This window comes from Arvicola amphibius, chromosome 1, assembly GCF_903992535.2.
Source record: "Arvicola amphibius chromosome 1, mArvAmp1.2, whole genome shotgun sequence".
In the NCBI taxonomy this organism is placed as follows: Eukaryota; Metazoa; Chordata; class Mammalia; order Rodentia; family Cricetidae; genus Arvicola; species Arvicola amphibius.
The window spans coordinates 94,599,155-94,622,019 of NC_052047.1; the positions used below are offsets into that span (position 1 = coordinate 94,599,155).

Here is a 22,865-nt window from a genome sequence, read left to right on the forward strand (position 1 = left end):
GTACCCCGTGGTGGCCATAAAGAGGGTATTGAGTCCCCTGGAGCTTCCCAGTGGGTGCTGGAACTTGAGAGAAGTAGATCTTACTTGCTGAGCCTGTCTCTGCCCCTGGAGTGGGGTGGGTAGTGTGGGCTGGAGGTCAACCAGACGCGACGTGGAGGAGCCACCATCCTCAGACCATGAGACCTGGCTCTTTGCCATAGGATCCAAAAGCAGGCTGGAGCCAGAAAGAATGATAGGGGAGATTTTTGTGGACTTTTTACTAAAAAGGGAAGCAGAGGATTGGGTATATAGATATAGCTAAAAAAGGAAATGGGACAAGTTTATTTGTGGGAGAGGGGGCAGGTGCCAGTGTCCCTATGGAGATCAGGAGTGACTTCTCTGATTCCACTGTGTGTTGGGGGGGTGTCCTGGGAATCACACCAATGCTACCAGGCTCCGTAGGGAGTGCCTTTACCTGCTGAGCCATCTTCGTGAGCCCAGGTGTTATTAGGGTGGTAGACAGTTTTTTGTTTTTTTTTTTTTTTTTTAATTAAAAATTTCCACCTCCTCCCATTTCCCTCCCCCTGGTAGACAGTTTTTTGCTTTTAAATTCAGAACATTTGAGGTGTGGGTTGTATTAATGGGTCTTACTTGTTTTATTGTTTGGACAACATCACCTGTAGTTCAGGTTGACCTCAAACTCGTGTAGTCAAGGCCGATCTTGAAGTTGTCATTCCCCTTCTCTCCGCCAGGGTGTGCTGAATAGCAGGTGTCGGGCCCGTACTAGCACGCGGGATGAACCTCTAACCTTGACTTTGCCCCACGTGACCCCAAGCCTCGGTTAGCCCACGTCCAGCACCTCAAGCACGAACCAGAGAGATCAAATCAGGGCCCAGAGGCGGGACCAACACTAGACGGTCTGGGGCACAGCTAATAGATGAGCTCATGTCCAATAGCGTGCGGTAGGAGGCGGGCTCGGAGCTGGCCTCAGCCAATGGCTTGCGGGAACATGGGCCGTCCCTTAAGCGGTCGCCTGAAGATGGCGGTCAGCAGGCGTCTGGCGATGCGGATGCTTTCTGGGTGCGGCTGGGTTCGCGGCTCGGACCCCGCCGTGCTGAGCCGCCTGCGCGATGAGGCCGTGGTGCGGCCCGGATTTCTGAGCCAGGCGGAGGAGGACACGCTGACACGCGAACTGGAGCCCCAGCTGCGGCGCCGGCGCTATGAGTACGACCACTGGGACGCGGTGAGTGGGCGGAGCTCCAGGGGCGGGGACCGATGAGGGCACGCCCACGGGGCGTGGCCAGACGGAGGGGAGAGCTGAGAACTAGGAATGCCACCCCTGGGACAGGGTGAGGGGCGAGACAGCCTAGTTGACAGTAAGCACTGGGGGCGGGACTCGGTGGGCTCGGCCAGGCTAGGGCCGGTCTCCCTCGGCCGGCAGCGTGTGACGCACTGCTTTGGTGTGGAACGTGGCGGGTACTCGGCAGCTCAGGAGGCACAAAGTTCCGAACACTAGGATCCGGACATCCTATGGGATAGGGCTGATCTTAACGCCAGAGCTGAGGAAGGGGGAAGGTCTGCTGCTGGGTGGTGTGGGTGGGACCTAGAGCGGGGGGCGGGGGGACTGAGCCAGGAAGGTGAGCCGGGAGTGTTGAGCCCAGGGGGCTAGAGCAGTGTATGGGCTTGGAATCAGAGGGCCTTTGTGGGCATCAGGGAATGGGCTGCAAAGGCAAGATTCCTTTGGACATGAGGTCTTGCAGCTGATGGCTGTCGACAAGGTCAGAGGTAGAAAGAAGACTCGGGTGAGGGGGTGCCAGCAGTTGGGGTCTCTCTAGGGTATTAGTGGGATTGAATTGAGCCCGGAGACTCAGACTCCTAATACTGGGGCAGCACCAGGGACTAGGAATTGGAGCCTGTTGACCAGATGTGTGGTTGAGACCTGAGCCAGCTTAGGATTGTAAATCAAAGCAGGAAAAACTACCTGTGGACTCATTTCCCTCTCCTGGAAGTTTCCAATCATGACCTGAGCTCTCTGTGCAGGCCATCCATGGCTTCAGGGAGACCGAGAAATCCCGCTGGTCTGATGCAAGCCAGGCCATCCTGCACCGGGTCCAGGAGGCTGCCTTTGGCCCTGACCAGACCCTGCTATCCTTGGTTCACGTGTTGGACCTGGAACCTCGGGGCTACATCAAGCCCCATGTTGACAGTGTCAAGGTGGGCAGAAAGCAGTTCCTCAGAACTCCCAGGATCTGAGTGGGCAGGAGGGCAGATCTGAGCCTGACTCAACCCCCACATGCATACCATACCCCTCTTCCAGTTCTGTGGATCCACCATTGCTGGCCTTTCCTTGCTGTCCCCAAGTGTTATGAAGTTGGTGCACACCCAGGAACCTGAGCAGTGGCTTGAACTGCTGCTGGAACCAGGCTCCCTCTATATTCTAAGGTAATGCCTTGCCCAGAAGCCCTCAGATGAGGTCAGATGCTTCTAACACCTCTTGTTTGTGCTCTCACAGCAGAGGAAGCTGCCACCACTACTCAGGGAAACTATAGAAATGCTGGAAGGGCGGGATTTCCCTCCACCCACCCCAGTCAGTCAGTCTCTTCTTGCAGGGGTTCAGCCCGATACGACTTCTCCCATGAGATCCTTCGAGATGAAGAATCATTTTTTGGGGAGCGACGTGTCCCTCGGGGCCGACGCATCTCAGTGATTTGCCGCTCCCTCCCTGAGGGGATGGAGCCAGGAAAGCCACCCCCAGCCAGCTGACCTCTGCCTATCCTCTGGACTTGTGAATAAAGTTGGAAAAAAGAATACTGTGGTTGTCTTCAAATTACCATCTGCCAGGGCTAGGGTCCTCAAGAGACAAATATTAGAACCCACATAGCCTGGAGGCTGCCAGGGTGTACCCCATCACACATACTCCTAAAGCCATTAGAACATTCCTTTTATTGCATTAATTGCAGATCCCCAGTCCCGGGTCACTTCCTTCTCCTCTTCACCTAGGCAGGTTTCTAATAAACGTTACCTGAGCCCTTCAAAGCCCAGGCTGCCTCATGCTTCTGATTCTGAGACACAGAGCTGGCCACCTTCAGCCACCACAGCCACAAGCAGCCGCTGAGAGCTGAGGCAGCTGTTGCCAGCGGTGACGATCATCGAGGAAGGTCACATCAGCATAGCTGGTGGGCCGGCAGCAGGGTCGACCATGGGCCCGACCCTGCCCACGCAGTCGGGCCAGCACCAGGCTGTGCTGGGTACGGGCCTCTCGGGGACAGCTGCCAGCACAGTATCGGAAGATGACCTTCTCCTCTGAAGCATAGCCCAGGCCCAGCTCAGCTACCGGCAGTGTCAGGCTCCACAGCTGGCATGGACCAGCCAGAGCTCTTGGAAGGCGGACATGGTTGATACCTAGTGCAGGGTAGAATGGGAATATGAGGCAAGATAAGGGCTTTAGAAGGAACTGGGGAGTCATGAGGCACCCCCAGGAATTCTTACCTTCCTGGGGCTTCCAGGTCCCTCCAGTCTCTATCTCCTCAAATGAGATCTCTTCTGCCGTTGGAGCCTCCTGAGGATCAGAGCCCCACCCGAGGCCCAGGTGCAAGGACAGGAGCAGCAGAAACATGAGTGTTAGTCTTCCTGCAGCCATTGTCACAAGGAGGTCCCAGGATGCTGAGACCCTGGTGCCCTCAATTTATTCACTGCCTGTCCTGGAGATTAAACTCATTGCCAGCACCATGGCTTAGGAAAGCCACTGGGGTTCCACCCACCTTGTCCCCACATCCTCACCCCTAAGAATTGATGGCTTACCCACCCAGACATTCCATAAATCCATTTCCGGATGCCCCTGATTTATGAGTGCCCCACCATTGGCCAGAAACAAAGCCCAGAGCTGGCCACCAATCTGTGTCCCCACCCCACCTGCTTTTGCTGGGAAGTGCAGGGACATCAGAAGAGAGTCTCTTGTAGGTCATGCACTAGAGTGTGGGCCATGTGGGGCCAATCAGGACCGGGAAGGGCTCAAGGCAGATGGAAGTCAGTGGGCTTCCATCCATCTCGGATTCAGTTAGGATTAAGACATCGCACCCTTGTCTCCGGGCCTGGTTGAGCCAGCATCAAAACAGGAAAAGGGAGTCTAAGCGATAGCCAAGGGCTGGGACTCCCCTTCTTGGAAGGCTAACCTGAAAAGCCACAGCCATAGCTAATCTGGGTTTTAGAGCATCAGAGCCCAAGGGGAAGCTGGAGCTTGCTGGATCCCATCATTCCCAAGAAGGAGCAGGTTTTGCTGACTTAAAACCCTGAGACCCAGCAGTGGATATGGGCAACATCAAACCAAAGACGTTGGAGGCAAAGGAATCCAAGTGATGCTGGACATGGCAGTGCATGCTGCCCACTCCTGGACAGCTTGGTACTCAGGAGGCTGGGGCAGGATTGCTGTAGGCTGTAGCTGGCATAAGCTAGAGTGAAGGCATCTCCCACGTTTGAAGCCCTGGGTTCCATCCAAAGCACAGCATAAAATGGCATGAGGTGCATGCCTGTCATCTCAGCACTGGGGAGGCTGAGGCAGAAGAAGCACTAGTTCAAGGCCAGCCTGGGCTATGTGAGACTCTTATCCCAAAAAGGAAAAGAAACAAAAACAATGGCTTTCAAAACCAAAGATCACTTGTATGTCATGCAGAATCAAGTTTGAAACAGGTCCTCTGAACATGAGGTTCTGCCCCTAACCACAAGGCCATGCATACCCGCCTGCCCTGGGTGGATGGCACCTTAGACCCAGGTCCAAATGGTCAGATAAAGTACAGCAGGATGCTCAGTGAGCAAGGGTATCCTTAGGGATTAGCCCCTTTTCTCAGCCAGGGGCAGCTGAAGTGGGAGTGGGTTTCTCCTGGTGCCACTGAGAGGAAGCCCCTCCCCTCCCTCCCAGGCTGCTCAGGACCCAGTTTTCAATGTAGCAGCTGAGGCCAAGGACCAATCAGCCATGTCACCACCCAAGAATGTAAAGCACTCTCCCTGAGCAACGCCCGGCTGGCCTGGGTAAAATATATCACTGGGCCTGTCAGGAGATAAGGGTGACCCCAGGAATGTCACTTGGAAATGGAAAACAGCATCCAAGTGCCAACACTAGGAATAGGTTTGGGTTCCAGTGGCCATGGAAGGAAGCACCTGAGCCAAGAAATGCAACAGTGGCTGGGCTGGATGCAGCAGTACTGTCATCCTAGAAATGCAACAGTGGCTGGGCTGGATGCAGCGGGTACAACTGTCATCCTAGCATCTGGGAAATCGAGTTCCTGGATAGCCTGGGCTACACAGCGAGACTCTCTCGAAAGATAGAAGAGCCGTGCCTGCCAGTGGTACATTGCCTATGACCCTAGCACTCCAAGAGGGTGAGGTGTGAGGATCAGGAGCTCGAGGGCAGCCTCAGCTCTAACAGTAAAGAGAGACTGGGGCACGTAGCTCACTAAAGAGCGCTGAGTAGCGTGTCCTGAGTCCCGCCATTTCACCACTTGTGCTCAAGCACAGCGAAGTCCCAAGCCTGCACAGCCTGGAGGACTGCTGGGAGCTGAGCACTCCCAGACAAGATCACGGCACAGGTAGGGCTGGGCATGGGCAGGGCAGAGCTTCTCCAGGTGGAATTAACTCCTGATGATCGCACAGGGGACAAGCCCTGGCCATGGATTGAGCTCAGCGGGCAGGAAGGCTGTGTGTGCCTGCCCCAGGGGAGGACTGGGGTGGCAGTGAGGACTCGCTCGCATTCGGGGCTTGCAGCTCTCTTTATTCGCGTCACTCTTTGAGGGAGAAGTGCATCTTGTCACCAATCATCTTGCGCTCAGGGTTGAGGCGCTTGAGGATCTGCGCCAGCACATTCACCGTCTGCTCGCTGCTCAGCCCTGTCTTTTTGGTCTGGAACTTTTTCAGAAGGTCCTTTGTGGTCATGGGCTTGCGGGTCAGGTAGCGGCGCACAGCGTCCTCTGTCACCTGGACATCACTGTGGGAGGTGGAGGGAAGGAGGCTCTGGTCACACAAGAGTCCCTTGTGGCCCAGTCCTGTCTTGTGGTCCCTACTCAGATCTGAACCTACCCGCCGCTGGGTGTGGACTTCCCAGACAGGCTCTGAGGGCCCGTGTCCATCCGCAGGCGCTTGGCTGCTGGAGTCTCACCTGTCCGCTTCCCTGCTGGAGAGAGGAATGTCAGGTGGAGGCAGGCGAGCAGATGGGGCACCGGGGGTACAGAAGGATGTGGGCTGCCATTGGCTCTCAGTTCCCCCAGGGACACTCACCCTGTTCCAGCTTGCTGGCTGCAGCCCGCAGGGTGGAAGAGGTGCTTGCTGCCTCTGTACTGGGAGTTCCTGGTCGACTGGGGCCCTTCGAACTCCCCCCTGATGGCTTCCGCTCCCTCTTGGGGGGGGGTCTTCTTCTTCTGCAGAGGTTGGGGTGTGAGTCTGTAGGCTCGGACTACCACTACCATCCCAGCCCTGGGCTCTGCCTTACCGCCATGAAGAGTGCAGAGGAGGTCTCGCTGTCGATGTCGCTGTCCTCCGAACTGTCTGACTCATCGCTGCTGTCTGCGCGGGCCAGAGGTGGGTCATGAGAGAGACCCTAGAGCCCACCCACCACTAGTGAGCAGGAGGATACTGCAACCCTGAGGCTCAAGTGCCCCATGTACCTTTCCTGCGTTTCTTCTCCTGTGGGGTGGGGGCCTTCTTCTCCTCCTCCTCCTCCTTGTCCTCCTCAGGGGGCTTCTCCTCCTCGCTCTCCTCACTGCTCTCGCTCTGCTCGTCCACGCCTGGGGACATAGGTGTGAGCGGAGGGACTGCCTGCCAGGAGGGCTCCCACCCCAGCTGGTCCCTGACACCGACCCTTGGGGCCATCCTCCTGCTGCAGCACTTTGGGCTTGCCCTCTGTCTCATCCGGGGAGCTGCTGTGGGGCAGAGAAGGGCAAACATGAAGATGGATGACCACAGGCTTGCCACAGCCTACCACGGCCTGCCTCACACCTGCCTCACCTGGAGCCATCTGACATGTAGTCCACCTCCTGGCCCTCAAAGTCCCCATCGTCGCTGTCCTCAAAGGCCTCGTCATCTGAGCCCTTCTTCTTTTTCTTCTTCCTGCCTGCCTTAGTCAGTGGGGCCTTTTTCTTAGCTTTGGAGGCTCTGTTGCCTATGAAGGAAAAAGAAGATATGGGGGAAATCAGACTGGATGAGCCCAGAGCATTGTTCACAGCTAGGTGGGGGCTCCACCCCAGAGCCATGCCACCAGCCCCTACCTTGTATCACTGTGTTGTGTGGGGTTTGGTGGGAGGGGAAGACTCTCTATCCCTAAGGCATCCAACTAATCCTTTTTTAGATTTTTTTTTTTTTTTTTTTTTTTTTTTTTTTTTTTTTTTTTTTTTGGGTGAGGGCACGTTCAGATAAGATTTCTCTGTGTAGCCCTGGCTGTCCTAGAACTCACTCTGTAGACCTGGCTGTCCTTGAACTCAGAGATCAGCCTGCCCCTGCCTCCTGAGTGCTGGGATTTAAGGCATGCCCTTTATATTTTAAGATGGGGTCCAGGTAGGCAGGCAGGGCTGACTGTGAACTCTAGATCCTCTTGCCTAGGCCTGAGGTCTGGGATCGTGGCCAGCACACCATATGGGGTGAGCTTTCATATGTCATACCCTGACAAGGAGACTGCACCCCGTGTTAGGCCAATTCACAGAGAAAGCAGAGGCTAGTCTGGGCACTTACCCTCCTGTGCAGGCAGCTCAGCCTGCAGCCCTCACCCCATTCTACCAGTGGGGTGACTGTCACTCAGTCACCCAGGCCTTGGGACCTGCAGCAGAGCACCCTCAGAACAGTCAAACAAACTGCTCCCATGGAAATTCTGTTAAGGTGTCATGTGTCATGTGCTTCCCTGGCGGCCCTGTCCTTGAACTAGGACCTCTAGGTCCCACTCACCCTCCTCGCCACTGGCATCGCTGCCATCGGAGGACATTTCCAGGTCATCCTCCAGGTCATGGATACGCAGCTCGCTGGGCTTCTTGCGGCTGCGCTTCTCCTTCTCTTCCTCATCTTCGTCCTGGTCCTGGTCCTTGAGCCGCCGCTGCTGCATGATGCTGAAGTGATTCAGAACCTTGTTCCTCCTGCACATGGGGACAGTGACTGAGCACTCTGGGGATGGTAGAGGATGGTGATCAGGTCACTCAGGTGGGCAGAAAGGATGACCCCGCAAGGTCGTTGGTATGAGCCACACAGCATACCCTATGTAGCCTGTTTCCACACAGCACGCTCCAGGAATACGTCTCCCCAGTCAACCAACCACAGAAAAAGGCAGCCTGGGTCATTTCAGACACCCAAATCTTGAAACCATACAAGGTGAACCCTCAGGTCCATGTACAACTGAACACCCAGGGAGCCCCTCCAAGCTCAGGGTCTGTTCCAGGCAAATCCAGCCATCATATTGGTTAGCTAATTAATATTCCTTTTTTTTCCTTTTTTTCAGGTCTCTACATAGTCCTGGCTGTCTTGGAACTCATTATGTTGACTAGGCTGGCCTTGAACTCACAGAGATCCTCTTGCCTCTGTCTCCTGAGTGTTGAGATTAAAGGCATGCACCACCATGCCTGGTTAAGTTTTGGGGTGTTTTGAGACCAGATCTCATATAATCCTGGCTGACCTCAAACTTAATACAGCAGAGAATGAACTTCAACCCCTGATCCTCTTTTTCCACCTTTAGGGTAACCAGCGTGCAGGTGTACAAGCCCACACCACATCCCCATAATTGATTTATCTCATGGATTCCTTAGAGCAGGGGTCTTACTGGACAAGGAGCTGTTGTGGACACATTTATGCTTATGGGAAGAGGCTGCTTTTGACCTTGTAGTCCTGGCCCCTTGAGAACCTGCACTGGTCCAGGCTTGCAAGCAGGCACACAGCAACTCCACACATCACATAAATACCCATAGCCCTCCCTGGACGCCTTATGCTGGGCCTCCCCAGTTCTGTCCCAGCTTCCTTGCATCCGTTTCAAGTTGTGCCCACCCTCAGCTGTCCTGCTGCCCATGCTGGGCAGGCCTGCTCCACGAGTATTGGCACTGCGACCCCTGTGGCTCACCTCTCCCATTCCTCCTCAGCCTCCTCAGCAGTGAGTGTGCGGTGTCGGGCCAGCGGTGTGAAATTATACCAGTTCTGCACAGGAAAGGCCTCAAAGGCGCCATCGGCACACTGGGTGAAGATGTAGTAGGCTGTGTTCTCAGTCACCCCACCCTTCTTTATGCCTTTGAACCTGTGGAAAGTCAAGGTCAGGTCACAACCCTACCCACAGGGCTGCCTACACCCCCAGCTACCTCATCAGCACCCATTTGGGCTCTCCTAGGAATGCCTGGGACAGAAGGGCACAGAACACAGCCTCCTTAGCTCAAATCATCACTTGGCCATCCTCAAAGCTGCTGCTGACAGAATCTGGGCCATGTTGCACTGTTTGCCCTGCTCCTAGCCTATAACCCGCCATGGCTTCGGTGCACAGAACACTTGTCACTGGCTCCATCGGACTCCACCTCCTTTGCCATGGATGGCCCTCTCCCAGGGTTTGTCCCCAAGTAATAAGACCTCATTTCAAGGCCACGCTCAGGCTGCTGAGCCAGGCCAACAACACCCAGTTGGCTCACCTTTAAGATTAAACCTTGGTCAGGGCGGTGGTACTGGGACGCCCCTTCTGCTGGAACACACTTGGGGAAGGTGCCCCTAAAGTGTGCACACATGTGTGAGAGCACAAGCTCCCCCCACCACCATTGGCACCACTCACTTCCTGCCAGATTTGCCGTTGACCCGGAGCAGCCAGGGCTGGTCCTCAGGCCGGAACTCCTTCAGGACGATGCCATACTTCTTCCGTCGTGCCTCCTCCCGCAGCTTTCGGTTGAATTCGCTGCCTGCTCCGGACTCCGGCATCTCCTCCTCCTGGTAGATCTTCTTGTTGCTCAGATCTCGCTCCAGCCGGGCCTGGAGGAGCAGTAGGCATGGCCTCTCAGCCTCTCACAAGAATACCCTTTTGTCTCCCTTTGCTGGGTTCTGTATGCTCCCAGCATGTGGAGTGGGAGTTCATATCCCCAGTACCTCTGTGCAGCTTAGACCCCAGCAGGGAGGGTCAGACAGCAAGGCCCAGTTTCAGTGAGATACCAACTCAAAAACTAACGCAGGCAGAATGCCTGCGTTCTGAAAACTGTTCTCAGATCTGTACACCGTATCCCACACACACCTGTGCCCCAACAAATGTCACTGGATAACAATGTGGACTACGGAAGACAGCTGATGTCACCTCCGGCCTTGACATGCACGGCACGCCCACAAGCACATGTGCGCACACACAACAACATACACATCAAGACTCTGGCCACAAGAAATGGGGAACTCAGAATAACAATAAAACAGACTGGGACAGAAGACCACAGAAACACGTAGGTGGCATAATGTCCCTCCAGCCTGATGCCAGAGTAAGTAACCCTGCTAGCTATAAACTCCCCTGGCTAGGCTAAACCCTAGCTGTGGAGTTTCACTCAGCCCTAATCCATCCTTTGTGTGACAGATACCTTTTGTGGAACTATATGAACCTTGTCCCAGAGTTTCCCATGGATACAAAGCCTATGCAAAACTTGGTTAAAGGAAACCCGGAAAACTGTGGTTCCTCATGAATCAGGGATTTGCACCTGCCATTGTATTTTTGGAAGCTTCATTCAGTCTGTTTTGAGATACAGAAATCTACTAGCTGAAGTGTAAACACAGGGAAAATAAGGTGCCCAGAGGCGAAGGGAAACGGCTCCAGGTCACTGAGACTGAGGCCTGCAGCCAGAGGCTGAGCTCATTCTCGTGTCTGAGTCTTCATTTTACAGACCCACGGGAACCCACACATCAGTGCGGTGTTACACACGACACATGTACAGAGACTATAGACAGACAGTGTCCACCCGGAGATGGGCAGGAACAACCCAGATGGTGTGGAAATACATTTTAACATGGCACCCAGAATAGTGGGTGGGCACTTTAAAACTTTGGTCTGATTTATTGGTGTTTTTGAGACTGGGTTTCTCTGTGGATCCCTGGCTGTCCTGGAACTCGCTCTGTAGGCCAGGCTGGACTCCACTCAGAGATCTGCCTGCCTCTGCTCCCCGAGTGCTGGAAATAAAGGTGTTTGCTTCTGCCACCTGGCTACTATTAACCAGAAAATCCTGTTGTTCAGCCAGACTGGCTTCACACTTACGACTCATCTGCCTCCCTGATGCCGTGGTAACAATCCCAGTGGCTGTTTCCATCTGCAGGCTGTCCTGAAACTCAGTGCAGACCAGGCTGGCACTAATCTCAGGAAGATCCTCCTGCCTTTACTGCCCAAGCTGGCATTATCATTAAAAAAAAAAAAAATTTTTTTTTTTTGGTTTTTCAAGACAGGGTTTCTCTGTAGCTTTGGAGCCTGTCCTGGAACTAGCTCTGTAAACCAGGCTGACCTTGAACTCACAGAGATTCACCTGTCTCTGCCTCCCAAATGCTGGGATTAAAGGCATGTGCTACCACCACCCAGCTAAAAACCTTTCAACTGCATTTATATTCATTGTGGGGGAAACTGTATGTGTCACAGGTTTGTGAAGTCAGAGGACAAATCTAGAGAGTCGGCTCTTTACTTGCTGAGCCATCTTGCTGTCCCCTACTTTATCTTTTTTAAGGCATGGTCCATGTAGCCTAGGCTTCACTTGAGCTCATTATGTATCCAAAGATGCTCTTCAACTTAAGATACCCCAGCCAACTCCAGCGCTGGGACTACAGATGGGCGCTACCATGCTCAGCCAAGCACTATCTCTGCCTCAGGCTCCTCCAGACGGCTGGAATCCCACAACTGCTAGTTTATAGGTGTAGCCACCATCGTTTCAGGAAACTGATTACTGCAACCACCAGCCCCGTTAGGTCCCTGCCCAGCCGCCCAGAATGACAGACTCACCTGGTTCCAGGTAGCAAAGTTGACCTTATCTGCTGCATTGAAAGCCATTATGTTGTACTTTTTGGTTGTGTTCCTGGAATAGACAAGACAATTCAACCTACTGACTACTCATTCAACAAATCCACCACGACTGCAGCATGGTTGTGGGTAATGCTGGGAACTCATAGAAGACTCCAGAGTAGTGCTTCTCAACCTCCCTAATGCTGCTGCAACCTTTTACACAGTTCCGCATGCTGTGGTGACCCCCAACCATGCAATTATTTAACGCAGTTCCGCATGCTGTGGTGACCCCGACCATGCAATTATTTTTGCTTCTACTTCACAGCTGTAATTGTGCTACGAATCGTAATGTAAACATCTGTGCTTTCCAATGGTCTTAGACAACACCCATCAAAGGGTCACTTGACCCCCGAGGGGTTGCGACCCATAGGTTGAGAACCACTGCTCCAGAGTTTCCCTGTCTGTTTAAGAAGCTGGATCCATCTCCTCCAACTCACTTTAAAAAAAGTGAGCCAGATCCACGGGCACCAAACATGCTCATAGTGCATATCTGTACACCCCGACAAGACATTCATAAAGAATAATAAAGCTTTAAGAAAAAGTGGGACAAAGGTGTAAAAGACCCCTACTGTAGAGAGGGGCGCAAGCAGGCAAGCGGTGAAGGCAGATGGGTCTTGGTGGGTTCAAGCCCAGCCCGGTCAGATCAGCTAGGACTGACTACACAGCAAGGCTGACCTCAAGAGCCTGGATAGCTCAGTCGGTAGAGCATCAGACTTTTAATCTGAGGGTCCAGGGTTCAAGTCCCTGTTCAGGCGGAAGTTGTTTTAGACACTCATACACTCATGCTGCCGGGCAGTGGTGGCGCATGCCTTTCATCCCAGCACTAGGGAAGCAGAGGCAGGCAGGCCCTGTCTCGAAAAGCACAAAAAGCATCTTCAAAAGGAGGCTGGGTGTGTGTCAATGGTGGAGCACTTGCCTAACTAGCACCCACCTAAGATAGTTGAAGGACTCTTAACATAGAAAACAGGATGTATAACATCTATGACTAGTTCGGGTTTTTCTGGGTTTTTTTCTGTGTGTGTGTGTGTGTGTGTGTGTGTGTGTGTGTGTGTGTGTTTTACTGTGTAAACCACAGTGTACTCCTGGCTGTCCTGAAACTCGCTCTGTAGCCCAGGCTGGCCTCGAACTCAGAGATCCTCCTGCCTCCGCCTCCCGAGTGCTGGGATTAAAGGGGGCCACCATGTCTGGCCTGAGCGTCAGAAACAGGACAAAGTAGCCGACGCTGACATCAACTAAGGTGTGATTGCTACTGGGGCATGGACGGGAAGCCGGCCGAGGAGTGTGTGGTGTGGGTGACTTACTTGGGGACACGGACGACATACTCGGTGACATTCTGGTTGCCGGGGCCCTGCAGAGGATGCACGAGTCTGTGAGGCGAGGAGAGGTCGCGCGGAACTGTCCTGCGACCCCCCAGTCCCTGTCTCATCCATACTCACTATAGCCGCCATGGCCGTTGTTCAAGTGGTTCCGGGTCGGCTTGACCCGGATTCTTCGTGGTGTCCCTGGGTCCGGGGAAGGCAACTTCCGTGTCACGTTAGAAGGATCTTGTGTTTCTGATCTCCAAACCCTTAAGTCTCAGAAAAAGCTGGGAGAGACAGTCTTTAAAAAACAAAAAGCAAATAAACCTCTCGGCGCGTGCGTCACAGCCTGACCCGGAAGCAGAACTGCCACTCTGATGGCAGTTACCTCAGTATCCACTTCAGCTTCGCCTCCGACCTCTGAGAAGAATGAAGCCACCTTCAGCCAGCGCTCTCTTCTATAGCGTGACTGATTGACTCACGGCGCGCGGCCACGCCCTCCGTGACGTCACGGCGCAGGCACCGCGGTGCGTCCTGGGTAGGGTGGGAACGGCGCCTGGCGGGCGTGTCCGGCGCTCAGGCGCGCGTGTGCGCCTAGGGCGCGTTGCCGTAGCAACCGCGGCCGTCTCCGCGGGGTACTCTCGGGGCTCCTCCCGGGGTGGGCGCGGGATTCCGTTTCCTCTGCGTCCCCGTGCCGAGGGAGTCCCCGGGGATTTTGCCGCATGAGCCCCTTGTGACGCAGAGCGGAGCCGAGGGCTCAGGGGTGGGGTGCAGATGGGGTCTCGCGTAGCCCGGCATGCGGACGGGATGGGTCTGTGTGAGTCCACGCTGCCCCAGACGGGCAGAGTTCTGAGGCCCCAGGAGAAGGGTAACGCGGGGAAGGGGGCGTGGGAGGGGCAGGCGTCCTCGCTGTCAGGGTGTGCACACACTAACAGGGCAGAGACACAGCTGCGCCTCCCCCCGCCCCACCGTTGTTGGTGCCTTTGGGAGATAACTTGACGGGTAGCGAAACCAGTCTCCGAAATGGAAATTACAACTCCGGGAGCGCTCCGAGAAAGGGAGTCAGCGGGACGCATAGGAGTTAGTTGAGCGGGGCGGCGGGGAGACACAGACGTGGAACCATAAACTGCTGACTCCACAGCTATGTCTGGTAGCCGAGACATTGCTTTCTTCAGAGGCCGTGCGCCCTGTGTCAGAGGCTGACTAGGAGGACCAACGCGAGTGGAAAGGGGAAAAGAACCATGGCTGACTGTGAGGGTCTGAGGCAGGGAGAGGAAAGGGCAGGGACGCAAGCAGGCGGGATAGACAGCAGCACCTACGGTGGGCGGAGCAGGGTGCGGCTGGGTGAGTTTGAGGACCTTTCCCTTTCATCATCTGTAAAATGGGGTAGTGGAGTTACTGAGGTGCTCCGAGGAGGTCTGTGCAAATGGCTCAAGAGAATCCCAGCGGTGCGAATCCCTTCGATGCGAGGCCACGGTCCCTAAAGACACGCACCAGTACCCGCTCTGTCTTCCCTGAACACCATAGATGTACTGAAGTCCCTCCTGATCATCTTCGTGGTGGGCGGCCCCGGCTGCGGGAAAGGGACCCAGTGCAGAAACATGGCCACCAAATACGGCTTCTGCCATGTGGGGCTGGGCCAGCTGCTGCGGGAGGAGGCTCAGAGGAGCACCAAGCGGGGCCGGAAGATCCGGGACATCATGCAGCAGGGCCTCCTGGTACCCACGGTGAGAGTTCAAGGGAAAGGGGGGGGGGTGGGGCACAGCAGGACAGAGAGTCCCCACGACACCAGGGTGTCCTGGCCCGGCCACTGCCTTGTCATGCTGATGTCGTCATGAGAAGTTGTGATGTGGGGCCGGTTAAGGGCGTCTGTTGCTCCAGCCCAGGACCCACGTGGTGGCTCACAACTGTAACTCTAGTTCCAGGGGGTCTGACGCCTTCGTCTAGCCTGAGGGCTCTACGCACATGCACAGACATCCATGTAGACATGGATAAATAAATAAATAAAACTCTACCCCCCAAAAAAAGTCATGTTAAGGGCTGTGGCGGAGGTCAGTTGGTAGAGCGCTCACCTAGCATGCACAATACCCTGGGTCCCATCCCCAGCACCGCAGAAACTGGGTGCACACTGGACAACCCAGCACTTAGGAGGTAGAGTCAGGAGGATGAGGAGTTTGTGGTATGACTACAGAAAGAGTCCATGCCAAGGACCAGAGAGATGGCACTGTGGGTGAAGGTACTTGCAGCCAAGTCTGACAACCTAGCTCAGTCCCTGGGGCCTCTGTGATGGAAGGAGAGAACCCCCTGCTCTAAGCTGTCCTCTGACCCCCACACATGCTGTGGGAAGTGCGCCACCCCTCCAGCGCCACCCCTCCACAACTAGATACATAATAAAGAGATCTAGTAAACTTTGTTTTTGAGACAAGGTTTCTCTGTGTAGCCCTGGCTGTCCTGGAGCTCTGGAGACCAGGCTGGTGTGGAACTCAGAGATCCGATCCAAGTGCCTCTGCCTTCCGAGTGCTGGGATTAAAGGTGTGAGCCACCACCACCCAACAATATCTAATAAACTTTTAAGAGTCTAGCCCTGAGCCTGGCGGTGGCATGCTTCTTTAGTCCCAGCATTTGAGAGGAAGAGGCAGTTGGATCTCTCCGAGTTTGAGGCCAGCCCAGTCGACAAGTTCTAAGACAGCCAGGGCTACATAGCACAAATGAAAACCTACAAGCAGAAAGGAAGCTAGTGATGAAGGGACTGGGTCCTGCTTCCCTGCCACCCGCCCCACCCCTCGTGAAGTTCAAACTGAATGGCCTCCTTAGCACCTGGCCTCTCGGCGGGGCCTGCACACTGAGTCCCGAGTCTACACACTTTCCTTCCCAGGGTCTCATTCTGGACATGGTCAGTGACAGCCTGTTGTCTTGTCCGGAGAGCAGCGGTTTTCTCATCGATGGCTTCCCCAGAGAGCTGGAACAGGCCAAAGAGTTTGAGCGAATTGTGAGTGTCCCGACCCCACAATGTCCTGGATGTGCGTGCCTGTGTGGAGGTTCCAGGCTACCCCTCCTCCCACTCCTCTCAAAGCCCTAATGGGTGATGCCTGAGGGTCTGAGGCTGGGAGACCTCCTTTCTTTCAGCTCTCGTAGCCTAGGCTGGTCTCAAACTCACAACTCGGACAGGCTGACCCTGAAGTTCTAGGCAAACCCTCTGCCTGCCAGGACCCTGCCCAGCCTCCTCATGCACAGTAAGGGTCAGAAGCTGGGATGCATGGAGGCGTAGGCCTGGAAGCCCAGCACTGGGAGCCTGTGAGGCAGGAATATCGTGATTTCCAGGCCAGCCCAGGCTACATGTAGAGTTCAGCTGTCTCAAACAAACAATAAAAACTGAACAAAACAGGCTGCAGTCTAGAGGGCTCAGCAGTTAATAACAGTTAACTGTTCTTTAGCTCAGTTCCCTACAAGGTGGCTCACAACCACCTGCAACTCCAGTTTTAAGGGACCCGACGCCCTCTTCTGGCCCCTACAGGCTTCTGTGTGTACAGTGCACGTAACTCACCCAGGGAAAGCTTATACACATACATTTTTGTTTGTTTATCGAAACAGGTTTTCTCTGTGTAGCCCAGGCTAGACTCAAACTCTGAGATCCACCTGCCTCTACCTCCCGAGTGCTGGGATTAAAGGCATGTGCCGCCGCCACCTGGCTCACACACATGCACACACAAATATTTTTTAAATCATAAAAAAAAACTAAGGTGGCGAACAACTGTGGAAGGCACAATTGGCCTCCACACTCGGATGCTGCTGGTGCAAGCTGATGGAAGAATCCAGAGGGTGAATTTACCCATGCAGAATGTTGCCAACGAGCTCAGTAAGCATTCCCACTGCTGTTGCCATGGGGACATGCAGGCCCCCATGTTACCAAGCCAGTGGTTTTATGAGAAGCTGGGAGCTTTGCTGCAGAAGTAGCATCCCTGCCCCTTGTTTAAATATCGGTCAGATTCTTAACATGTGAAACTGTGTAACCCAAAGGGAACTGTGGACTGGGAGTCAGGGTGGAGCAGCCCCAGTCCTCAGTGTCTCATGGTCTCCAACTCTGATTCTTTCTTTCCTTTCTTTTTTTTTTTTTTTTTTTTTTTTGAGAGAGTGTTTTTCTGTGTAGCTTTGGTTCCTATCCTGGAACTTGTTCTGTAGTCCAGGCTGGCCTCAAACTCACAGAGATCTGCCTGCCTCTGCCTCCTGAGTGCTGGGATTAAAGGCGTGCGCCACCACCGCCTGGACTTGACCTCCAATTTTTAAGTACCCAAGGATGACACTGATGTTGATGCCTCTGCCTCTACTTCCCCAGTGCTGGGAGGACAGTGAGACAGCACTGTCCGTCTGGCTGGCTTTATTTTTTGTTTTTTTCTGGAGACAGTGTCTCTCTGTGTGGCCAGGCTGGCCAGAAAGTCTCTGCAAGTCCTCCTGCCTAGGCCCACTGAATGCCAGGAACACAGGCGTGTAACATCACAGCTAGCTGTTGGCTGGACAGTAACAGTTAATTCTTTTCAGATATTCAAATTTATGCATATGAGTATTTTGAGTATTTTGTTTGCACGCCTGTACGTCCACTACAGATGTGCCTGGCTTGCCCCTTTGAGGTCTAGGTCTGAAGATGGCATCAGGTCCCCTGGAACTGGACTTAGAATGGTTGTGAGCCCTCATGAGGATCAGGTCCTCTCCAAGGACACAAGCACTCTACCACTGAGCCCTAACCACGCACCACATGGGTGCACTTGATGATACATACACAAAATAAGTCTTTGTCTTAAAGACCTGAAGATTGGAGCCTGGTGGTGTTCTGACACCCTCAAAGTCCCCAAGAGAGGGGCTGAGATACAGCTCAGGGGTGGAGCCCCTGCTTAGAATCCCCCAGTAAGGGGCTAGGGGCGTGGTCAGGGTGGAGGCCCGCCTAGAATTCCCCCAGTGAGGGCAAAGAATGTGCCTTAAGTATAGATTTCTTGCCAAGCAGCGGTGGTACATGCCTTTAATCCCAGCACTCAGGTGGATCTCTTTGAGTTTGAGGCTAGCATGGTCTACAAAGTTCTAGGACAGCCAAGGCTACACAGAGAATACTTCCTTTCTCAAAATAAGAGAGAAAGAAGAAGGGAGGAAGGAGAGATTTGGGCTGAAAAGATGACTCAGTAGTTAAGAGCACTCAATGCTCTTTCAGAGGACCTGAGTTCAATTCCCAGCACCCACTTCAGGTGATTCCCAACTTCCTGCACCTCACTTCTCTGTGGGTACCAGCGCTCGCTCATGTGTAGCAAACACATAGACACATAGATTAAAAAAAATATTTTAAAAAAGAATGAAGAGTGGGCTGGAGAGACGGATCAGAAGTTAAGAGCACTGCCTGCTCTTCCAAAGTCCTGAATTCAATTTTCAGCAACCACATGGTTGCTCACAGCCACCTATAATGAGATTTGGTGCCCTATTATGGCATGTAGGCAACATGCAGACAGAACACTGTATACATAATAAATAAATCTTTAAAAAAAAAAAAAAGGATGAAGAGGGACCAGTGAGATGTCTCAGCAGATAAAGTGCTTGCCACCAAGCCGAGTGAGAGAGAGAGAGAGAGAGAGAGAGAGAACCGTCACCCTTTTCCATGTTTGTCTTACATGCTCTGCACATGCAATGCCCACTACTCCAAATCGAGCCTTGAGTTGGGTGGGGGTGGACTCGGAGGGCAGAGTGCTGGCTTCCTATATTCAAAGTCCTGAGCTCCATCCCAGTGTAGAAGTGAACCCTCATTAGTGTCAGCTCAAGGATGTGTGGAAGACCTGCCATCCCAGCACTGGTCTGGGGAAGTGGGAGCAGGACAATTGGGGTTCAAGAACAGTGTGGACTTCTGAGAAAGAAAAAGGAGAGGAAAAAAAAAAGAAAAACAACAAAGGGTCAGGTGAGGTAGCACATATGTTTAACCCCAGCACCTGGGAAACAGGCCAGTGGATATGAATTGGATATGAACTTGTGGAAAACCTGCTCTACAAGGCCAGGTCCAGGGCTATATCGTGCAACCCTATCTAAAAAGAAAGGAGGGGGGGAGCAAAATGGCATAACTAAGTAACAGGCTTTATGGTATCAGCATTCAGGAGGCCGAGGCAGGAGGAATGTTAAGTTTAAGGCCAGCATTGGGTATATAAAATGAATGACCTTGTCTTAAAATAGAGATGATAGTCAATAAATAAAATAAAAAAGAACATATCCAGTATGGCTGTGCACACCTGTGATTTCATCCCCTGGCATTGGAGACAGGGGGATCAGGAGTTCCATGTCAGCTAGGGTGACATGAGACCCTGTCTCCCAAAGTACACCAAGGGTACATGATATGGCTCAGTCATCAGAGTGCTGGCGTTGCAAGTGTCTGGGCCTGAGTTCTATGCCAAGAGCCCACATAAAAACCTGGGTGTGGAGCTGGAGAGATGGCTGTGGTTAAGAGCACTGGCTGTTCTTCCAGAGGTTCTGAGTTCAATTCCCATCACCCACATGGTGGCTTGCAACCATCTATAATGGGATATGACGTCCTCATCTGGCGTGTAGGCATACATGCAGGCAGAACACTGTATATATGATAAATCCTGGCGTGTGAGCATACACGCAGGCAGAACGCTGTGTATATGATAAATCCTGGCGTGTGAGCATACACGCAGGCAGAACGCTGTATATATGATAAATCCTGGCGTGTGAGCATACACGCAGGCAGAACGCTGTATATATGATAAATCCTGGCGTGTGAGCATACACGCAGGCAGAACGCTGTATATATGATAAATCCTGGCGTGTGAGCATACACGCAGGCAGAACGCTGTATATATGATAAATCCTGGCGTGTGAGCATACACGTAGGCAGAACGCTGTATATATGATAAATCCTGGCGTGTGAGCATACACGCAGGCAGAACGCTGTATATATGATAAATCCTGGCGTGTGAGCATACACGCAGGCAGAACGCTGTATATATGATAAATCCTGGCGTGTGAGCATACACGCAGGCAGAACGCTGTATATATGATAAATCCTGGCGTGTGAGCATACACGCAGGCAGAACGCTGTGTATATGATAAATCCTGGCGTGTGAGCATACACGCAGGCAGAACGCTGTGTATATGATAAATCCTGGCGTGTGAGCATACACGCAGGCAGAACGCTGTATATATGATAAATCCTGGCGTGTGAGCATACACGCAGGCAGAACGCTGTATATATGATAAATCCTGGCGTGTGAGCATACACGCAGGCAGAACGCTGTATATATGATAAATCCTGGCGTGTGAGCATACACGCAGGCAGAACGCTGTATATATGATAAATCCTGGCGTGTGAGCATACACGTAGGCAGAACGCTGTATATATGATAAATCCTGGCGTGTGAGCATACACGCAGGCAGAACGCTGTATATATGATAAATATTAAAAATGAAACAAAAAAAATCTGGGTGTAGCATATATGCTTGATCTCAGCTCTTGAACAGGGGAGACAGGAACATCCCTGGGGCTCACTGGCCAGTCTAGCCTGCTTGTAAAGTTTTAGGCCAGTGAGAAACCCTCACAAAACAAAAACAAACAAAAAAACGAAGGTTGCAGGCTGCAGAGAAAGCTGTCAAGATTGTATATTGAGCCAGGGAGGCATGGTGTCATTCCCCTTCAATCCCAGTCCTGGGGAGGCAGAGGCAGACAGGTCTGAACACTCAAGATCCTCTCTTAGAAAGTATTTTTTTCAAGACCAAGTTTCCCTATGTAGCCCTGGTTGTCCTGGAACTCACTCTGTACACCAGGGTGGTCCATGTGTCTCTGCCTTCCAAGTGATGGGATTAAAAGCATGCATCACAATGTTAAGTTCAAAAATGTTTAAGAGTGTATATTGCTGTTTCTAGAGGACCGGAGTTCAGTTCTTAGCATCCATGTAGGTGACTCATTTCCACTCCTACACCATCCATTGCCAAAGGCCCTGATACTCTCTTCTGGCATCCATAGGCATTGAATTTATATCACACAGTCTCTCCTCACCCTGTCCTGTTGGTTATTGCCTAGGTGGGCAGGGCCCCCAACGCAGTCATGGTGTTTGACTGCTCCATGGAGACCATGGTGCGCAGAGTGTTGCGACGTGGACAGGTGGAGCACCGGGCAGACGATTCAGAATCGACCATCCGCAAGCGTCTAGAAACATACTACACCCTGGGTGAGCCCGTCCTGGCCTTCTACCAGCAAAAGAACCTTCTGCGAAACGTGGGTACCTGAAAGGGGGCACCGCTTAGCCAGTTTGAAATGAGGGGATTCTATTTCATGTAGCCCAGGCTGGCCTAGAACTCATGTCTCCCCAGCACCGATAGATGTGAGCCACTGGATGTGCTTAGCTCCTGAAAGCTACAATGGGGTCCCAATGCTGCACCTGTGTAGCCATGAAGCCCTGATGCTTCCCATACGTCTGGCTCAGCACAGGGGTGTTAGGTAAGGGACTTTGGTGGTGTTCTCATCTCTGTGGGAACAAGCATTGGAGACTCTGCCTTCTGCTCCCTGTACCCATGGGGTCTCCACTCCCTCCACACCCATTGCTGTCACCCAGGCTGCAAACCTGCTCACATCAGGGCTTGCCTTGAAGCAGTTATGGGAGCATAGATCTTGCCATGGGCTGTACCCTTGACCCCATGGCTTCCTCTCCCCTAGATCTTGGCTGAAGAAGCCCCCGAGAGCATTTTTGCCAAGTGCTGCTTAGTCATTGAGAGTCTGCAGTGAGGCAGGGAGGGGCCAACGTCCAGCCTACTCCACCCCCCACAGTACACAAGACCCAGGCCTGTGAGGTGAGACCTTGGTGATAACAGGGTGCCTTGTGGGAAGACAGGCACTTAACATAGCCAGAGAGCAACTACCTTCACCTAGAGGTGGCAGCTGTCACTGCATCATGTGGACACTGGTCATTTTGTATTGTGTCATGGTCTGCAAGGGGTCTGAAGGCAGCTTTGGAGAGTAGGTTCTTTTGGTCCTGATGCTGTGGCCCATAAGCCCATCCCCCATCTGGCTGGGGTTACAGGGGAGTCAATGCACCTAATTTGGGGACCAGCACTTTCACCTGCTGTGCCATCTCCCTGGCCTTGACTGATTTTGATCACAAAAGGTAACTTCACAAGCTGGCACACTGCCTCAGAGACCTTGGCACTACCCACTTTGTCCATGCATCCCAAGTGGCTTTCACTCATGCAGGCCTGACGTCTACTTCCCACTCAGTATTCACCACACACAGGCAAGTAAGGCCTGTGCCCCAATGGGATGTTTCCACAAGGCAGCCTTAGTGACAAGTGTGGCCACATCCATGGGAACATGCACCCCGGGGATCATCCTCAGTGCCTGGCTCCCCAGGTCCCAGAGGGAAAGAGTACATACAGCTGGGCAGGCTCCCCAAAAGGAAGGGGACCGCACTCACTCATCACCTCTACCCCACTCACTCTGTGTGTAATGAAAAGAGAGGTCAGGAAAAGGCAGGCCTGCAAACTGTCTCCTAAAAACCAAGACAAAATCCCCACATGAAGCCGCTCGCCTCCACTGTCACCAGGGT

The 22,865-nt window shown here is 53.2% G+C and overlaps 4 protein-coding genes and 1 non-coding gene across 10 annotated transcripts; 3 read left to right on the forward strand and 2 right to left on the reverse strand.

Moving 5' to 3' along the window:
- The first annotated feature begins 561 nt into the window (after positions 1-561).
- Alkbh7 (alkB homolog 7) lies at positions 562-2,787 on the forward strand. Its single transcript, XM_038330745.1, has 4 exons — positions 562-1,222; positions 2,020-2,193; positions 2,297-2,421; positions 2,589-2,787. The coding sequence occupies exons 1-4, from the start codon at positions 917-919 to the stop codon at positions 2,740-2,742; spliced, it is 759 nt and encodes a 252-aa protein (XP_038186673.1). The 5' UTR covers positions 562-916; the 3' UTR covers positions 2,743-2,787.
- Positions 2,788-2,903: 116 nt separating this feature from the next.
- Positions 2,904-5,571, reverse strand: Pspn (persephin). The gene is made up of 2 exons (XM_038324826.1): positions 3,469-5,571; positions 2,904-3,381 (listed from the first exon to the last, which is right to left on the reverse strand). The coding sequence occupies exons 1-2, from the start codon at positions 3,617-3,619 to the stop codon at positions 3,065-3,067; spliced, it is 468 nt and encodes a 155-aa protein (XP_038180754.1). The 5' UTR covers positions 3,620-5,571; the 3' UTR covers positions 2,904-3,064.
- A 151-nt stretch (positions 5,572-5,722) lies between these two features.
- On the reverse strand, positions 5,723-13,806 carry Gtf2f1 (general transcription factor IIF subunit 1). 5 transcript variants are annotated; one of them, XR_005284945.1, is made up of 14 exons: positions 13,673-13,806; positions 13,423-13,585; positions 13,288-13,334; positions 11,927-11,999; positions 9,749-9,942; positions 9,059-9,229; positions 7,903-8,087; positions 6,973-7,126; positions 6,826-6,887; positions 6,633-6,752; positions 6,458-6,531; positions 6,247-6,386; positions 6,049-6,142; positions 5,822-5,956 (listed from the first exon to the last, which is right to left on the reverse strand). XR_005284945.1 is itself a non-coding variant. In XM_038324816.1 (13 exons), exons 1-13 carry the CDS (start codon positions 13,432-13,434, stop codon positions 5,752-5,754), a joined length of 1,527 nt encoding a protein of 508 aa, XP_038180744.1. In that variant the 5' UTR covers positions 13,435-13,768; the 3' UTR covers positions 5,723-5,751. The 5 variants fall into 5 exon arrangements, 1 of the variants encoding a protein (XP_038180744.1); XR_005284946.1 differs by having other exon boundaries at positions 13,423-13,571; positions 13,673-13,804; XM_038324816.1 differs by having other exon boundaries at positions 5,723-5,956; positions 6,049-6,139; positions 6,247-6,380; positions 6,453-6,531; positions 13,423-13,768.
- Positions 12,669-12,741, forward strand: Trnak-uuu. Its single transcript has one exon. It is a non-coding gene; the product is annotated as a tRNA-Lys (tRNA).
- Positions 13,510-22,847, forward strand: LOC119811194 (adenylate kinase isoenzyme 1). Of its 2 annotated transcripts, none has more exons than XM_038324834.1 (5): positions 13,510-13,811; positions 14,812-15,011; positions 16,160-16,273; positions 21,347-21,494; positions 21,637-22,847. In XM_038324834.1, the coding sequence occupies exons 2-5, from the start codon at positions 14,886-14,888 to the stop codon at positions 21,765-21,767; spliced, it is 519 nt and encodes a 172-aa protein (XP_038180762.1). In that variant the 5' UTR covers positions 13,510-13,811; positions 14,812-14,885; the 3' UTR covers positions 21,768-22,847. The 2 variants fall into 2 exon arrangements, with proteins under 2 accessions (XP_038180762.1, XP_038180771.1); XM_038324843.1 differs by lacking the exon at positions 13,510-13,811 and adding an exon at positions 13,843-13,919.
- Positions 22,848-22,865: the final 18 nt, after the last annotated feature.

Excerpts from the sequence above, each read along its gene's own strand:
- Gtf2f1 (XM_038324816.1), bottom strand. Across the intron at positions 9,230-9,748 it reads AACGGCAAATCTGGCAGGAA|GTTCAAAGGCATAAAGAAGG; the intron begins GTGAGTGGTGCC and ends GACTTTCCACAG. Across the intron at positions 6,532-6,632 it reads GGAGAAGAAACGCAGGAAAG|ACAGCAGCGATGAGTCAGAC; the intron begins GTACATGGGGCA and ends TGGCCCGCGCAG.
- LOC119811194 (XM_038324834.1), top strand. The coding sequence starts at position 14,886 with ATGGCCACCAAATACGGCTTCTGCCATGTGGGGCTGGGCCAGCTGCTG. Across the intron at positions 15,012-16,159 it reads AGGGCCTCCTGGTACCCACG|GGTCTCATTCTGGACATGGT; the intron begins GTGAGAGTTCAA and ends TTTCCTTCCCAG. Across the intron at positions 16,274-21,346 it reads CCAAAGAGTTTGAGCGAATT|GTGGGCAGGGCCCCCAACGC; the intron begins GTGAGTGTCCCG and ends GTTATTGCCTAG.
- Alkbh7 (XM_038330745.1), top strand. The coding sequence starts at position 917 with ATGAGCTCATGTCCAATAGCGTGCGGTAGGAGGCGGGCTCGGAGCTGG. Across the intron at positions 2,194-2,296 it reads CCCATGTTGACAGTGTCAAG|TTCTGTGGATCCACCATTGC; the intron begins GTGGGCAGAAAG and ends CCCCTCTTCCAG. Across the intron at positions 2,422-2,588 it reads GGCTCCCTCTATATTCTAAG|GGGTTCAGCCCGATACGACT; the intron begins GTAATGCCTTGC and ends CTCTTCTTGCAG.
- Pspn (XM_038324826.1), bottom strand. The coding sequence starts at position 3,619 with ATGGCTGCAGGAAGACTAACACTCATGTTTCTGCTGCTCCTGTCCTTG. Across the intron at positions 3,382-3,468 it reads GACCTGGAAGCCCCAGGAAG|GTATCAACCATGTCCGCCTT; the intron begins GTAAGAATTCCT and ends ACCCTGCACTAG.